Source organism: Rhyacophila brunnea, unplaced genomic scaffold, assembly GCF_057557595.1.
Source record: "Rhyacophila brunnea isolate RB1 unplaced genomic scaffold, BYU_Rbru_1.0 scaffold_12, whole genome shotgun sequence".
Classification (NCBI taxonomy): Eukaryota; Metazoa; Arthropoda; class Insecta; order Trichoptera; family Rhyacophilidae; genus Rhyacophila; species Rhyacophila brunnea.
This window is the reverse complement of record NW_028232774.1, coordinates 28,760,305-28,778,770: the sequence shown is the minus strand read 5'-3', so window position 1 is coordinate 28,778,770 and position 18,466 is coordinate 28,760,305. Positions and strand designations below refer to the sequence as shown.

The window sequence follows — 18,466 nt, the reverse complement described above, 5'->3', positions numbered from 1 at the left end:
TTATTTATTAAGAAGGTTTCCAGACGGTAAAGTTAGAAATAAGGAACATTTTGGTATAACTAATTCAATATGTCATTTTTTCGAATTAGTGTCTTCTGCCAGAACAGTGACGTAATACTCATTGCCATCTTTAAGTAGAATTAAATTCATTTTCAGTTAATTCTGTTTTGAATTAAAAGTTATTTCGGAAGAAATCCGTAATCCGATCCACTATTATTGGTTGCTAAGGGGGTGGTCCTAGCAACTAAATTAATAATATATACATGCGTTACTATAGAAATCAAAATGACATTTCAGTATTCTATATTTATTTGTTTGTTGCAAAATAGCAAAAAAATGATTTGTTGACAATTGCCTTATTTGTCCTAAATTACTAATACATAGATTTGTCAAGTATATATGATTCAACAGAAAATTTAAAAACGTGGTATATAAAAAGTCCTTTTTATCTTGTAATTATTTATCAATCAACTTTTGTGAATCGGACGGAATATCCAAATTTTTTGTCACTTCTGAGAGAATATTATTGTCCGTCCAATTGTATGAAAATAAATTTTCGATTTTTCGAAAATATAAAGATCTTTATTTATTATTTATGGCATTTTAAAACTATATTTTATTCGCCTCTTTGCTCTTCTGTAGGGATATTACCTCCATTGAGCTGCGATAGTTTGGAAAATTCCGTTTTGAAAGGATACACACACAATGTCTCAACAGATTCTGAAAGGTTCTATGATAAAAAAACCATCCCCTATTTTTTTTTCCTCTACCACGCTTTCTCTCTCTCATACTCTTAACAAGATTTATTTAAAACGGATTTTCCTAACAGTATAATATTATGAAACATTTTGTAAGGTACACAGATAGTATTATACCTAAGGCAACATTTATTATATTCACGATTGACGTCGTCCTTTGTATGTGAAGTGAATAAACGGTTCTGGCAATTTGTACGAAAAAACAACTCTACGAATTAATATAAAATATTTATTTCGAATAAGTGTAAAATCTACGCGGGACATTACTTTGAACTAGCTGACCAGCTCGTGGATTAATCCGCGTGAAATATGGAAATAAAAAAATAGACAAATATATAAAATTAAAAAAATTATTTATTCGATTTAATTTTTTTTTTCAAATCTATGATATAGCCAACGGTTGGATGTCGGCACGCACTCGTATATCTACAAGTTGCCTTGCTACTCCACCACTGCTATCTGACCACTTACCTACTCCGATGAATTCGTGCAAGTGTGCAAGTGTGCTTTTTTCGAGTTATATTTTATAATTTCCGATATCAAGATAAAAATCTAACACTAAATTTGGTACAAACCCATGGTGGCCGCGCGGCTTAAGCGTTGGCCTATTACGCCGTGGGTCCCAGGTTTGAATTCTGGGTCATGTACACATATTGTTTTTCAATTTGTGTATTAGTCAGGGTATGGACCTAATATGTTGAGCAAGTGGCTGACATCCGTTTATCGTAAAAACAAAATCTGTCAATACAAACCTCCACTCTGTGGAGGTCCATATGATCCTATTAGGATCGGACATGATCGGGAAATTTGGTACTACCAATGTAGTGTATTAGCTGTACAAGTTTTATCAAAATTATTATAGTAGTTTTTTAGTAGTTATCAAAGAATTAATATACTGACAAAAAACTATATTTTATTGTCAATATTCAAAACGTTGACGAAAAAAGAGATATTTTGAAATCTAAGAAAGATACTGCAGTGTCATCATAATTATTATAGATAAGTGTTATAACATAAGTATTTATTATTTGTAAAAGTCATATAATTCAACAAAGTGCTGTTCGGTATAAATTGCATTCGACATTAATGTATTCTTCCATTTGTGAATCGTTCAATGGTTTCAGTTAATTTTTTTTCATACACATGACATGTATCCGTAAATAACGAAAGTTTTCTTTTTATTTTAGGTTGTTGGTCGAACAGCAAATCTCACCATCACCGTAGACTCTTCATCATCCGGAAAATATCTATGCAAGGCTTCTGTCCAAGGGTTCACTGAAATAGAAGCCGAAGCCACAGTTTTCCTTAGGGGTAAGTTATATAATCAATATCTATTGCGTAAAAAAGTTATTGTTTTAAAATTAAATACTTATTGTAATCACTATTTTTTTGTCATTTCTTCATTAATTTCGCAATGGTAACTATAATATGACTTGTGTAAAAATAAAAGTATCATTGAAAAATTGTAATACCTTTTAGGTAGGCAATTAATTATTATTGTTGCAATGTATGTTTCACACTGTATTTACAATTTATTTTTCTAATCATAGGTCCTCCAGCTGTAGTGTCAAGGCGCGCCCAGGCAGGTGCTGCCGGGTCACCAGCGCGCGTGCAGTGCCTGGCGATAGCTGTACCACGGCCAAGAGTCCTTTGGCTTTTGAGAGGTCGACCTATTACAGCTCAGGATCAGGTATTTTTTTAAGAATATAAACCCATTACAATAATAATTGTAAAGTTTTACTTCACATATTAACTTCACTTTGAATGTAGTATTATTATGTATGTATAAGGGAAAGTGTTATGAATGGGACACGCATTCAAAGATCACTCACTCACCATAAAAAACTATCTATCAAAATCCCAGCCTGATTTATTAATATGACATTAGTAAAATAATATAAATTCATGTAGGTAATATGAAGTTAGTAAAAAATAATGACACAAACTAAGAAAAATATTTTTTATGAAGACAATATTAGAGTATATAAAAGTATGACTTTTTTGATAAAACAATCACTATTTTAATTTTTTTATATAAATAACAACCTATAAGCGGTAACAAACACAATAGTATTATATTAAATTTATCATCACATAATTATTATAATATATAAAATATCTTCATGTCAAGTTTATTTCAGAACAAAGTATCCACTTTCCGCCACCTTTCCCCTATATTGACACATTATTGAAAATACGTATTTTTGTAACACTCTGTTAAAAGTGATAAAACGCTTTTATTGGTGTACTAAAACTTTAAAATCGTTTTCTTGTTATTGACTTAAATCAATGTCGCGTAGGAACCTTGTATACCTACTACTTACTGTAAAAACCGCATATAAACCATGGTATATAATATAGCGATAAAAAAACTTGTAACTAATTTTTCATTCATTCAATTACACATATTAATTATATTAGAAATATTTTATTTGTAATACCGTTATATATATAAGTTTCTATATTTTGATAAGTAGATATATTGAAAATAGCTAATACAGTATAGTAAATAGAAAATACCATAACAATATTATAGTAGGTTTCATTATCGGCACATACTTTTAAAATTATATTAATTTACGGCTATGTATTTTGGCATTTTATTTCGGTAGTTCTCAAGTATTTTCTCTACGGAACTGTATTCCATGACAGGATTTAGCCAACCCAAACAGATTTTTTGTATTTTGAAACGTTCCTCTACTTTTCAGGCCATTCCGTATATCTATCAAAATACATACAACAAAACAGTCGTACCTGCGTCAAAGTTTTATAATATATTACTTAGGCGTGGCTCTCCTGACACATTAGCGTAATAAATAATATATTTTAATGAACTTAAAATTGATTATCTATACATGAAATATGGGCATGGCACCATATTATACAATACATAGATGCGCTCTGAGATATAGAGAGGCAATCAATATAATGTCGACCATTTGACTTGTATTATTACAAAATCACAATGCCACATGAAATATCGGGTAGGTCAAGTGGGAAGGTTCACAACTTTAATTATTCCTCGCGAACTTTGAGTTTTTTTTTGTATTTTAAAATTATATACATGGATATTTCTATTGGTAAATTATGCCACTAAAAACTATGTGCTTTTTGTGAAAATATTTTACATTAACCAAAGTCAGATAGTTTTCAATAAACACTTTATTCAGTTGTGGTAGAAATGTAGTATACAGTAATTTAATCACTACACTGAAATTTCATAAAAGAATACAAATTTGAAATATGTGATATACTCATAGTTTATTACTAGTATGTTAATTCGGTATTATTGAGTTACCTTTAATAGTTGTAGGATTGTTTTTAGTGACCAGGAAAACACTTTTGAAATCCGTTTATAGATATTAGTAAATTTATGAATATGTACACTGCAAGTGTGCGTATTTTCCCGAAACTCGCCATAGACTAACTTGAGACGAGACGCTACAGATCCTCCTTCGTAGTAAAATACTAAATGAAATGAGAATTAATATTTTGGATGTTGAATAAAGAGTAACAACTTATAATTGTCTATCTATTAAATTTATCATTCAGTGCCAACGGTAGATTTTTGGTGGAAATCAATTATATTAAATATAATAAAATATTGAGTAGGTACTTAATTTATTCGGAACTAGTTTTTTTCGGCTAGATAGACTGATCAAGGAAATTTAAAACCGACTAAGTACATGTTTTATTGTATTAAATATATTATTGGATACATCTTCGAGACGCTCTAACGAGAAAATCATCATGCCTGAGGTCATACTAATAATAGTTGATTTACTAGTGGACACAGCATTATTGAAGTATAAAAAGGGCTCTATTAAACAATATTGATCATAGACTTTTAGTTGTAATCATACAAAATTTATTATTTTACTATAAATTATTAATTAATGTGAATATTGCAACTATATTCTTGCTTATCCGCACACGTTCACATTGCTACATATCAAACGTTGAATATTGTATGTTGCTGAAAAAAAAAATTCTACCTATGTCGCAATAACGCGGCATATTATCAAATATTCTACTACAATGGAAATATTACATATTCAGATTTTGTATATGAGGTAGGGTTTTTGACTTCACTGAGTTTGTCAAATTTGAAAAAGTTTTGAATCATGTTTTAACTAGAACTGTTACGACCATATTTTTTTCTAAATTTAGTTCTGTGTTCTGTTCCTACAAATGATAAATCAAAACCCCGGTTCCGGTTCTTTTAAAACCAATATACTTACTTATTATACCTACCCATCTAGTTATATGACGTGGTACTACTGATATTTTATTTTATTTCAAAACTCACTCGTTTACTTTTTTTATCACGTTTTTCTTAGCTCGTATTCTTGTTTGTCCGGTGGTTGTTTATCCAGTACAAATCTTGCAATCGATGTTTAACTAACTTCTCAACTAGCTAGACATTTGAAACTTTTAGAATATATCAGAACACGATGTCAATGCATTCTTTTAATACTTTTAGCCATCTTTAAGTAGAATTGAATTAATTTTCACTTAATTCTGTTTTGTATGAAAGGTTATTTCGGAAGAAATCCGTAAAAAGTAAAATACTATTATTGGTTGCTAAGGGGATGGTCCTAGCAACTAAATTATTGATATATACGTGCGTTACTATGGAAATCAAAATGACATTTCAGTATTATATATTTGTTTGTTGCAAAATAGCAAAAAAATGATTTGTTGACAATTGCCTATTTGTCCTAAATTATTATTACATAGAATTGTCAAGTTTATATGATTCAATAGAAAATTAAAAAACGTGGTATATAAAAAGTTCTTTTTATCTTGTAATTATTCAAGATATCTTTACTAGATGGCCCATATGCACACATTAATTTGTCGGTATTCAGCTTCATTAGCTAAAAATCTTTTATCAATGGTTGCTTTGGAATATAAATACTATTGGACTAACTTACTCTAAAATAAGCAATAGTTGTTCAAAAATTATAAAGTTTTCTATTGTAATCCCGATTTTTTTTAAACGTTCCAATTACGTCAAGATTATTTATTATTAAGACTCGGAATCAACCACTCTGATCCCGATTCCAAAATTATTGACGAGTTCTCATGTTTTCTGGGTTCGGTTCCGGTCACATTTCTAGCTCTGGTTTTTTTACTGAATTGTGCTGTGCCATTAAAACAATGTGTCCATCTCCTATCTAGTTCGTACATGTTATCGTAAGTTAGTTGTAATAAAAGCCTTCAAAATGATTCAATTATCTTGAATTCCTCACACTAAATATGCCAGAGAAACTTTACTACCCAGAATATGAATAATCATGCGTTGAATGTCAGCTCTATAAAATGTACATAGCATAACACCACTACTGTGTACCTTTAATAAACCATTGGTGTGTTATCATCATGTGTCTCATAACTGACAGGCCTCTAGCCTGGGGCCTGGGCTTAGCGAAGTCCCGTAAATTTACTCTAATAGTAAAAAAAAGTCTGTGTGATACAATTTGATGTGATAATAATATGATTAATATAATTAAACGATGGTTCACGTGTATAATTTAATTTTATAATAATTACTTTTAGTGTGTTCATTGGCTAATAAAAGTGGCTATTTATCCAATATGGTAAATAGTTGCATATTACTTGGCTACTACACAGGGCGTCGCGATCAGTGATTCATAATAATATAATGCTGAGTACTGACAACTCAATAATTCAAGTAGATTTATTTAAAAATATAGAGAAAACCGCCAAATATACACGGAATAACTACCCTCAATGTTACCTCACGTAAACCTGGGGCTCTGAGGAATGTCATTTAGCAATCAATACTGTAGAACATCTGCCGCTGTAACCAAAACTATTGGTAGTGACCCCCGTCAAACATCCTGGCCTGGGGGTCCACTTTAGGATGTGAGGGCAATGGTTATCATATTATGTTATATTATAATAGTGTATTTTTCTTGTTTCCATAGGACTTTTCTATTCTTGAAGATGTTCTCCCGGAAGGAGTGAGATCAACTTTAGTCATCAGGGAGAGTCAATCAAAGCACTTTGGTTCATACAACTGCTCCGCGTCGAATGACTACGGAACAGACGTGGTGGAAATCACACTTGTCGCCCAAAGTAAGTCAAAAATTATATATAAGATATTCCTAATAATATTTTTCAGTCAGTTACGTTAAACCAAAATATTATTAATATTGTATTTTTTAAATATTTATCTATTTTTTATTCAACGAATAATTCACAAGTTTTGACATTGCATCATTATTATTAAAAATATTTTTTAATGTAAATAGAAAAAAATTATACCCTAAAACCAGATTATTAGAATAGCATACGTTTTTAATAGATATTTTATTAAATATTATATAAATACATACATGATGGAGATTGCCGAGTTTGTACCACAGCATTTTTAGCAACGAAAATAATAATAAGATTTTATTTGACTTAATTTGAAAACACTGCAAAAATAACTAAAAGGTTACAAACTTGACGCTTTCATTTTAAGGTGAAGCCTTTACTGAGCCGTTTTAATAATAAATATGACCATAAAATATATGTAATAATAGGGTGCGGTCCGATTCATCAAATTCGCGTTTTATTACATTTTTTACAATTGTAAGTTTATCTTTGACTTAAAATAAAAAATATTTTTCTTTTCAATGTTTTCAGATACATATTTATTCATTATTACAGTTGAAATTGTAAATTATCAAAAACATATCTCAAATTGCGAGTTTCGTATTTTTCCGCTAGGTGCCTCTTTAAAAAAGGCTCAGTAAAGACTTCACCTTAACATAGACACATCAGTTATCTCAACAAACTACTGTAAACAATTTATTGCTTGATCTGTAATGCTAAGTTTGAAGTTGATGAAACATAATATATGATTAAATAAGTTATTTTTTTATTCAACGAATTAATTTTATTCAGAAGATTAGAGAATGTAAAATTATTTTTGTTATATACCTATTAGAAAAAATATGACTCCTCATGGGACTCGAGCCCATTTCCACTAGTTTCGCGACATTGTAGTTTACCAATTGAACTACGTGCGTCCTATGTAATTACTACGAAATTAGCTTGTATTTCATACTTATTTTCAATATCGCAGAGAGCAATTATGTGATAGTTTTTAAATAAACTTGTTAATCTGTTGTACGCAAAAGCACTAATAATAAATTTGACTGTAACTATTAGATTTGGGGTATATCAAATTAAATGAATTTTAACACAACTAATTCACTAATTAACCACAGAATTAACAAACTAGTAGATGTCAATCTGCTTTTATCAACAGGATCCCTTCCGCTCCTCGTGATCCTGGCTCTGGTGATCGGCGGAGCCATCATGATAGTCCTCGTCACCATGATCTTGGTCCTGTGCCGCCGGAAGAAGGACGAACAGGTCGTGAAACCGACTGGCCCCAGTCCTGACGCGAGGAAACCGGACGTCATGGCCGACACGGAGAAGGCTGGCGTGGATAAGCGATCGCAGAATTCTGACAGGAGTTCTTGCATCAGCGACTCAAAACCGGACCTAAAGGATACCGATATTGGATGTGAAACAGTGAGTAATATTTTTCGTCACAATATTATTATGTCGCTAGCCTTCTTTGAGAAACTGGAGTTAACTGTATATAACTGTATGTTCTACAAGTAATTTTGCAATGCAGATTTTTTTAGTGAACTATACACTGTTATCGATCTAATCTTTCAAAGACCGCAATAATCATTTCAACACAATTTTAGATATCCACTTTATTTTTCACATTCGGTCAGATGCAGATATTTTTTAACATTACTTTGTAACTAGGGAATCCAATCCCGAGCCAAAATTCTGATCCCGGGATTTCGGGATTACAATTTGACAATCCCGGGATCCCGGGACTGGTCCCGGGATTGGCATTTTTTCCATTGTTATTATAAAAATTTTATATTTACAAATATCATTGATAAAATCGATCAAAAAAAAATCTAGTATAATTTACTTATACAATTTAAGACATTTATTGTTAATATTGTTTACGTTCAATCTTGGAAATACACAAGTTTAACGGAGTAAATAATATTGTAATTTAAATAATAATGTGAATTTAATAGGAGATTGCTGTTTCTGATAGTAAAGACTTAATGAATGGATTAGCGAGATTTAAAATATTAAAGCAAATAATCATGGCGTATTTATGGCCTTTCCGCTTCATAAATCTAATTAGTCAGACAAATATGAAACTGCCGTAAAACGTATGATATACTTTATTAAAAGTGCAAAGTATTGTTTTTTCCAATCTTTTCATTTTTAATAATTCACGTGAAAAAATAAAAAGAATCGGCAACCTACACATGGGTATAAATCAAACTTCATTCAAACTCAGTTTATACTCAGTAATGTAGTTATTTTTTATTACAAGTATTTTTTCTGTTATATTTTCGCTTTTATTTTATTTTCCATAAAAATTGATGAAAAAAAACAATCCCGAAATCCCGGGATTATGTTTATCAATCCCGGGATTCATAGGTATCGAAAATAGCTCGGGATCCCGGGATCCCGGGATTCGGGATCCCGGGATTGGAATCCCTATTTGTAACCAATAAAGTTGCAGTTCTTATATATTGTCATATCAAAGAATACTGTACAATTTAGAACACATTATGGAAGAAAATTTAAAAAGTCAAAAAAACTGCAGTTATAACCGTCTGCCATCACAGTAGCGATATATTGAAAACAATAATATGTTTGTGAATTTGCCAGACCTGGGATTTAAACATACGACATTGTAAGCCATTGGCCATTGTCGGCGTAACTTCCTTCAAATGTTCTAAAACGTAAAGTTATTAAGATTCACTTTAGTTATATTCCAAACTATTTGCTTTCTCGCTATGTACTGGCAACATTATATTTTAACGAGCTTTACATTATAAAATTATTATAATACGTGGTTTTATTGCAGGATTACCGGGTCGGGCTTCCACTTACCGGGGCTATGGCGGTTCCCGGAAGTCAGACCGGGCGAATGATGCAGTACCCGAGGTACAATAACGAATACATCGATCCGTTGTTCCCGCCGGGCACGGAATACAAGGTAAAAACTCACAATAGACATTCAATTTAGCGTTGCGTAATATTTTAAAGTAGGTAGATAATATGTTTTATAAATACTGTCTAGTTCAACTATTGCTTACGTTTTTATACATAAAGCTCAGTTTACAACGTTTTTCTTAGGTCGTATTCTTATTTTTGTCCGGTGGTTCTTTGTCCGGTACAAATCTTGCAATCGATTTTTAACTACTTCCCGACTAGCTAGACATTTGAAACTTTTAGAATATATCATAACAAGATGCCAATGCATTTTTTTTATACTTTTATCCATCTTAAAGTAGAATTGAATTTATTTTCAGTTAATTCTGTTTTGTATGAAAAGTTATTTCAACACCATTACTGGTTGCTAGGGGTCTGGGGTCCTAGCAACTAAATTATTAACATATACGTGCGTTACTATGGAAATCAATATGACATTTCAGTATTAATTCTATCAAGTACATTTTTTTTTGATCGTTTAAGCTAGTCAAACCAAGTTTATATGATTCAACAGAAAATTTAAAAACGTTGCATATAAAAAGTTTTTTTTTATCTTGTAATTATTATCCCTAGGTTTCCAACATATAAACCTTTTCACAGTGTGAGATTATTAAGGCAGGTTTTTTTTTAGAAAGATTGGTAATTATTCACGCATACAAACAACCCTTGGGTATATTTATGCATTAGTTATATAAAAAAAAACTCAAAATACCATGGTCTAACGTAATGATTGTGTTTGAAAATTTTGCACAAATTTTCATTTCTATATAAAGCCTTGAATTTTGAAGTAAATATGTTTACTTTTTATTTAATTCAAATTTAGCAATGCGCAATGACATTTTCCAGTGTATCAAATAATCAACTCACACATTTCTGTTTATATTGTATTGAATTAATGATTAATCCCAGAAAGAGTTATTCGATTTTATGACCAGTTGAAGAAATTTTTGTATATTTTTTTTTTTGAATTTTAAATAAAGAACCTTTTTACACCGAATAGCCATTATTAACTCAAAACCTTGAAATTTGAGTTGTTTTCTCATAAATAAGTAGGGCATCGATATACACATTATTGTTGCTGTGCTGTTGAAACTTTTTATGTAGAGCTTGTGATATCTTGACTTTTTTGTTTCTCGAGATGTGACAATTAGAGTGCGAAAATTTTAAGTTGAAGTGTTATTATAAGTGTCATGGCCGCCATCGTGGCGCTGCGATAAGTTATGAAAGGATTGTCAGTATTGTAGTTCTCAAAACGGCCACACTTCATGTTAAGCTTGCCGCAGTCTAGATTATCAATTTCTCCATAAATATATACTTATTCGGCCCAAATTTTCTGCCGGCGAATATAAAAAATTATGTTCGGGTTCACAGTCTAAGTCCAAGTTAAAGTAGGATCGGTAGCTTTATTCTCTTTTTTCCATTTCAAATATCTTTTTTTTCATGTTAACAATTTCTTGAATTCTCGAGATTCATCTTTTCTGATTACTTCTGGAGAATTCTCGATACGAGATTTTTCGATCGCAATCTCTACACTAATTTGGACACCTTGCAAAAAAATCTCAAAAAAAAAAAAAATAATATTGCCAATATTTTTTTTATTGATTGTTTTATGCTGTCATTGATTTTTTACACTCAATTTGTGGGTCATTTAAATTTCATAATATAGCAATCGCCTCATTTGCCTCATGTAAATTCGCCACTGAATCCGGACCTCCTTCAGTATGCCAGGGAAAAGTTTTGGAGTTACCCATTCTGATATAATTACATTTTTCTTATATAGGACGACCACGGCTTCTCAGGCTATGTGGGGTATGGAGATTACGGGAGAGAGTACAGCCCCGCGCCCCTTTTGCTGCAGCCACCCTTAACCGCCATCGGAACACATGACGCCACGAGGTATGAAATTTATATTAAAATACCCCTTGTTATTTATAAATAAATTTGTTTCGATCCATCATGGTGTTGTTTCATAAAGTTTTTGTATTATTTTGTATTATGTTGTTTATTTTTATATGCAAGAAACAGATTGATGAGTGATTGTACCTAGGGATTGCAATACCGGTATTCCAGTATTTATCATTACCGAAATACCGGTTTTAAAAATCCAAAATACTGGAATTTTCGGTATTGAGAAAGCACACTCGTTTACATTTTTGAAAATGAATTATAAGCTATGTGCTGCTAAAATGCAAATATATTGAGTAAATCCAACAGGTGAAAAAATAATAAAAAAAAATTCATCAAATATATGTATATATTTATACAAGTAATTGTCGGGATGAATCATCATAATATTATTTGAAAATAGAAAACATCGGTGACAAAAATGTTTAATTATTCTATAATTATTGATGACTGTACATGCGTTGAATTTAGGAAGCTTATGCCGCAGCCGGACTTATTTGCACTTGATGAACTTTTGAGGGCTTTAGTTAAAATTATCAATATATTCAAATTATTTGTAAAAAATCACTAGTTCTACAATTTATTATGATCAATACATATTTTTAAATGTCAACATAATAAATAGTCGCTGCAGGATTGGTTTGTCAAATAGACCAAATGTCAAATGTTCAGGAGACGAAAAACAAATTTTATTATCCTATATTAAAATATATGTAGGTATTAAAATTGTTGTTTTTACAGCATATGAATGCTTTTTTCATTACAAAGCAATTTAAAGAGAAGGATGGCTCTGGTCCATTTAGATACAAAAAAATATTCTGCATTAAATGGTCAATTTCGACAAAAACGGATATTCGACAAACCAATCCTATAGTGACGAAATGTAGGTAGGTATGTAGGCTTTTTTCCATAAAATAATATTTTTAAAATATTTGTAATGTTTAAGAAATACCGGTATTAATACCGGTATTCAATAATAAGTACCGAAAAACCGGTATTGACATTTTCATTTGGTATTTGCAATCCCTAATTGTACTTACGTATCATATTATTGTACTATAAACTTAGATAGGTGTATTTTTCATAATCAAATCTTACAACAACAATAATGTATAAGACTCCATCCATTTATAGTCCAAATTCTTTGCATTCAATAGATATTTATAAATTTTGCGTAAATCTTAACTATACTATTAATGCTCTTCTTCCTTTGCAGAGTTCAACTCCCTTCACTTCACTCCAGCCACCAGCTAACAGCTCACCTTAACCAATTGAATGCGCAGCTTTCCTCAATAGCTGGCTCTGGAGGTTCAGTCAATGGATCTCTAGCTAGGAGTACAGATACGTCTTCAACTGCGCAGTGTGATTCACGGAATGGATCACTGCAAAGGCCAGTGAATGGCTCTGCAGAAGGGCAAGAGCCCAGGATGAACGGATCGATAGGGATCCCTCATTTGAGGATTGGTGAGTGAAAAATAAGTACTATTATTACTTTTCTTCTTTCGACCATGTCCGATAATAGAATCATATGGGCCTCCAAAGAGTGGAGGTTTGTATTAACAGATTTAATTTTTTACGAGAAATGGATATCAGCCACTTGCTCAACCCATTAGGTCCTTACTCTGACTCATACACAAACTGAAAAACAATATGTGTACCGACACTATAGACCGGCGCTTAAGCCACGCGCCCATCGTGGGTGAAATATTATTTATATAACATTATTATTAAAATAACTGTGTATATAGTTGCAACCAAACAATGTGTGCTAGATTTCAAAATCAGCCAAGTCCATAATAGATGAATGAAGAGGAGAAAAACAGCTTTTTGTTTTCTCAAATACACAATCACAAGTTGAAAGTTTATATTATTTCGAGTATAGAATATTTAAAATAAATAAATTCTACATTTTGATAATGCAGAAATGTTAGAACGCAGTAGTTCTTCAGCAATTCACTAAAAGTCAAAAATACCTAAAGGTGGACTTGGCTGATTTTGAAATGTAGCGACACAAATAATATAATGTATGTATTCTTATGTATTTACTTAGACTAATCTATTTTTGTAGTTAACGGAATAATCTGCATCTTATTGTACGGTATTTAAATTGTTGAATAATGGCATTTATTTCTATTTTTCTATAGGAATGGTAAATACAGCAAACCCAGGTGCCACTCCTGCACCACCTCCATATTCAGGTCACAGAGTTGCCAGTATAGTATCAAGTGAGTATACTTACACAGATTTAAATTTAAGCAATTATTTATTTACGAGCATTAGGGCAAGTAAATACAAAAAGTGTTTACTTTTACTTGTATGTTGTATGTAATTCTGTATTTAAAAATGTATTGAAGTTTTTATTGAAAAATACCCATGTTAGCACGTCAAAAAATACGTCTGATTTTATTTCGCTTAGCTTGTTTATTATTTATCTAAACATTCATGAAAGTGTTTTTTTTTTAAACATTGTGCTTCAAATGGTAAATTATGTGGGTTTTTTTTCTTCAGGTCATGCCTCAACCCCGCCAGGATCACTGACGCCTACGTCATCAGTCCAATCGAGCGCTGGTCCTGCGTCACTGCTTGTACAGCAGCAACCCCACGCGAATGGAGTCATCACCAGCCAAGCGTCGCACTATATTGTTTCGCCTGGGGCCCATTCCAATGGACAGCTGGTGCATCTAACTAAAAAAGGTACGAATACATAAAATATGCTTATGCTTTTAGTGCAGTGTTTTCCAACCTTTAGACATCGTGACCCACCTTGATAAAAAAAAACAAATTATATAACGCGACCACCCATGTTACTCGGTATTATTTTATACATGCATACTTATAAAATGTTTAATTAAAATGTGATGGATTATAATATCAGTTATGCATAACCCGCAGCCTAGCAAAAATATTTCATAATAATATTTAAAAAAAAAAAAAAAAAAAATCTTTGCTACCCTGCATATACATATGCCCAGAGAAGTTGGTTGCTTTATATGTGAGAACAAGGTTTAAATCTTGAGTGTGGAAAAATATAGGATATATTACTTAAATACATGACAAATAATCTGATATTTTCAATAGTTACATTTGACATGTAATCGAAACACGTCTTTAATATTGAGGACAACATTTGTGAACAATTGGTGCGTTTTGTGTTTCTTGCGTTTTATGGATTGGCCATCATAAAGTAATAAAACAAATCCAGCTTCAAAGTCTTGGTTCATGGTGATTGACTTTTAATATTATGTATAATTAATCTGTTATGTGCACATACTAATATTGAACATATTATTTGAATTCAATCTTCAAACTCGATCGATTCAAAACTAATGAATCGCACTTCAAGTTATAACTAGAGTAACGCATTCACATACATAGAAAGTTGCAGTGATGACCAACCTTTCTTTTTACGAGGGATAAATGAAATGCCAAAAAAAATTGGGGGTCGCAATTATATGCATACAAGATAAATACCTTTGTCATATCATTCCAAGTCGATTTTGTTAAAAACAATCTCGACAAGTGAAAAACAAAATACGTGTTGAGCCGCTTGCAACCGTGGGTGTCTCAAGACGTAATGGCAGTTAAGAAAATTGCACAAACTAAACATTTTTTGGTATTAATTATTGTTATTTAACCTCATTTCGGGTTCATTTGCAAGCTTTAGAAATAAAAGTTGTTATGCATGCCCTAGGTTGAAAAGTTCATATACTTGGCGGAAAATATATACATCAGAGTATTAGTACAATTCTCATCACGCTAATTGCTTTTTTTTTGTTCACTTATTGTTTTTCTTTCTGTCCGTAGGTAGCGGTACACAGCCGGCATTGGCAACGCACGTGTAAGCGTGTTGCTAATTTTCCGCGATGAATTATTCAAGAAATAAAAATAGGACATTTTTTTGAAAATGGAACATATTTTGGTAATCGGTATCAACATTTAAAGTGTGTCGAAATCAACGAACAAAACAGAAGATTAAAGTGTTGTGCTCAAATAAAAAAAAAACATTATTTATTATAAATGAATAAATTGGAATTTTACTTTAATGAAAAAAAAAGTGCGTAGATTTCAACAAATATATTATTTTTATATAACAAAAACTCAGCTTCGGACAATTATTATGAATACATGTGATTATTAAGACATTGGTGTTGTGTTTCAAACGGTTGTGATTTCAGTGGATAATAATAGTTTACATACGTAAATTTAAAAACATTTAAATTATGTAATACATTATAAATCCATGCTGGCAGCTGTAAAGCGTGTAAAAACAATCAACTATTTGCCTAATTGTATGTTTTGTACTAATTAGAATGTTTAAATTAAGAAACAGACTGCTTATAGAACGAACGCTTAAATTAAAAGCGGACTTTTATCATCGATAATGTGTAGACCTAATTTTTTAGACTATGGATAATAAATAATAAAATTGAAGATACATGAAAATAAAGTTTCAATGATTGGAAGAGATTTTGAAGAAAATAAATTTAAAAAGTACTATGTTTATTAAATTTATATTGTGTAATATATTGTTTGGCAGAAATACTTTTCTAATGATATTAGGCAGTTGTCTATCTAAGAAGAAAATTACAAAATCTAATTTAAATTTTTTCATAAATTCACTGGAAAATGGATTATCTTGACATTAATGTTATTAAAACTACAAAAAACTGAAGAATGTATCTGAAAATCGTAAGTAATAAAAGCTTTATTGGAGGCAATCACGTAAGTACTTTTAAAACATTATTTTGTTCTCAAAAGAATTTATAATTCAATCTATTCTATTTTTATGGATAATCCATTTTCTATTGTATTAGTATTTTAATACTATTTTTTATAATATAATCTTTATATAAATAACATTTCATAGTTTTTCGTATACTCAAGACTTCTCCAAGCTTATTCGATTTTGACTCATAAATTTATTTGAGAAACGTAAAGTCTTACTCCATACACTGTTGTAAAAATAAAATATATTGGATTGCAACACTAATTATAATATTAAATTACTCAACTTTTACACAGTTTTTGCAATAATTAATGGATTTAATAATACAAGTACACCATTTTCTGGTAAGTTTGACATTTTGTTTTAATTATTCACTTGTGCCATTGCGCGAATATAGAAAATTTGCAAATTATAAAATACATTCCGACAAGATTTTAATTATTAGTTTAAACAAAAGTTAAATTTTCTTTTATTCAGCGAATAATTCACAAGATTTAAGAATGTACCATTCTGATTATTGAACATACATAATTTTGAAAAACGCTTTCTGAGAAAATATATTATAACAATAGAAAAAATCCTTTTTGAATTTGCATTTACCTCTATGCTACAGGGCACAACGTACGGGGCGTAAACCCAGGAGATGAAGGGTTCGATTCCCTGCCGGGGTGGCTTACTTTTTTCTATTGGTTATAATATATTTTCTCAGAGTGTTTTTCAAAATTATGTATGTTCAAAAGTTAAATTATTACCATTTTAATTTACAATCAGTGCGATGTCTATATTTTTGGATAAGTATGTTTATTATATGTGGTGCATATCATAATGGATGTGCATCAATTTTGATAATGCATTACAGTTTCTTTTGTACCTTAAATACACTTTATATTAAAATTTTAAACCCTCAATCGTTGTTACTATGAAAAACAACATATCATAACATCCTGAATATTGAAATAAATTAAATTATATATTTTTTAATATTTTCACGATCAATGTTTTATCTTCAGTAAATTTCCTATGTTCAATTCTTTTAACACAACCAATCCATGGCTACTTTCACTTCCATTGTGTCTATTTCTATACTTATCGACCGCTAAAGTGATAAAGTGATAAATATTATCAAACTTAGGATAGGTTTGTAACAAAGTATTAGCACTTATTGTAACAATTAAAATAAGTTGGTTGTTTGGTTAACAGCACCTCTTTTCGCTGTGATAAAATTTAGAGCGAGATAGACAGTTTTGACTGTTTAGATGGCTAACTTATTGTAACAATTATAATACCTCAATACAAATATGTAATAAATACTATCACTTTAGCGGCCGATAGTCGCCTTGTGTATAGAATAGATAAGCATATGGTCAATTATTCAATTATTTTATCGTCTTAATTTAGTATGCAATTATGATTTAAAATCTTGAATGGTCTTCATACGTAAAACTATGTAATAATGTTTAAATAACAATGATCTTATTATTTTCTTTTCAGTTCTTTTAATAATATTCTTTATAATGTATAAATAAATATATAGTGTAATAAATAATTGTAGTATTTATAAATATAAATACTATAAACTAAATACGAGGACTTCTTGATCTAATTTTCTAGTTTACAAGAGTCGAGGCAGGATCGGATTGAGAAGTTTTTGATGCCAAACTTTATTGTTTCGAAACTTTGTCATTATTTCGTCATAGTTGATTATGAAATTTCCGAAAAGGGCTCTTGAGTTATACAACAAGAACTAACTCGTGCAGTTGGTACACAGCATCGCCGTATCATCACATTCAAAACTAATATAATATTACATTATTAATATTTTGTTTAAATTTTAAATAATTTCAGTGCAATGAAAAAAATCAACCAAATTACAAGAATTTGAATGACAATGTATTTCTCTGAAATTTTGAGTGTAAAAACGATCGTCCTTACAATTTAGTTTTGGAGAAAATTGAATTCAACCATAATCATACTATAGATATTTTTTTTAGAACTCTCTATAATATTATTA

At 30.6% G+C, this 18,466-nt stretch overlaps 1 protein-coding gene across 2 annotated transcripts in view; it reads left to right on the top strand.

The window, feature by feature from the left end:
• The window catches only part of LOC147078033 (irregular chiasm C-roughest protein-like), a 622,953-nt gene extending 607,236 nt beyond the window's left edge, over positions 1-15,717 (top strand). The window contains exons 13-22 of one of the 2 annotated variants that reach the window (XM_085940191.1): positions 1,946-2,069; positions 2,309-2,448; positions 6,713-6,863; positions 8,047-8,315; positions 9,697-9,828; positions 11,605-11,720; positions 12,946-13,193; positions 13,874-13,954; positions 14,238-14,423; positions 15,534-15,717. In XM_085940191.1, coding sequence (XP_085796317.1) covers positions 1,946-2,069; positions 2,309-2,448; positions 6,713-6,863; positions 8,047-8,315; positions 9,697-9,828; positions 11,605-11,720; positions 12,946-13,193; positions 13,874-13,954; positions 14,238-14,423; positions 15,534-15,571 — 1,485 coding nt within the window. In that variant the 3' untranslated portion in view covers positions 15,572-15,717. Of the gene's footprint in view, positions 1-1,945; positions 2,070-2,308; positions 2,449-6,712; positions 6,864-8,022; positions 8,316-9,696; positions 9,829-11,604; positions 11,721-12,945; positions 13,194-13,873; positions 13,955-14,237; positions 14,424-15,533 lie in introns of both variants that reach the window. The other variant, XM_085940190.1, reaches the window with a different exon arrangement.
• Positions 15,718-18,466: the final 2,749 nt, after the last annotated feature.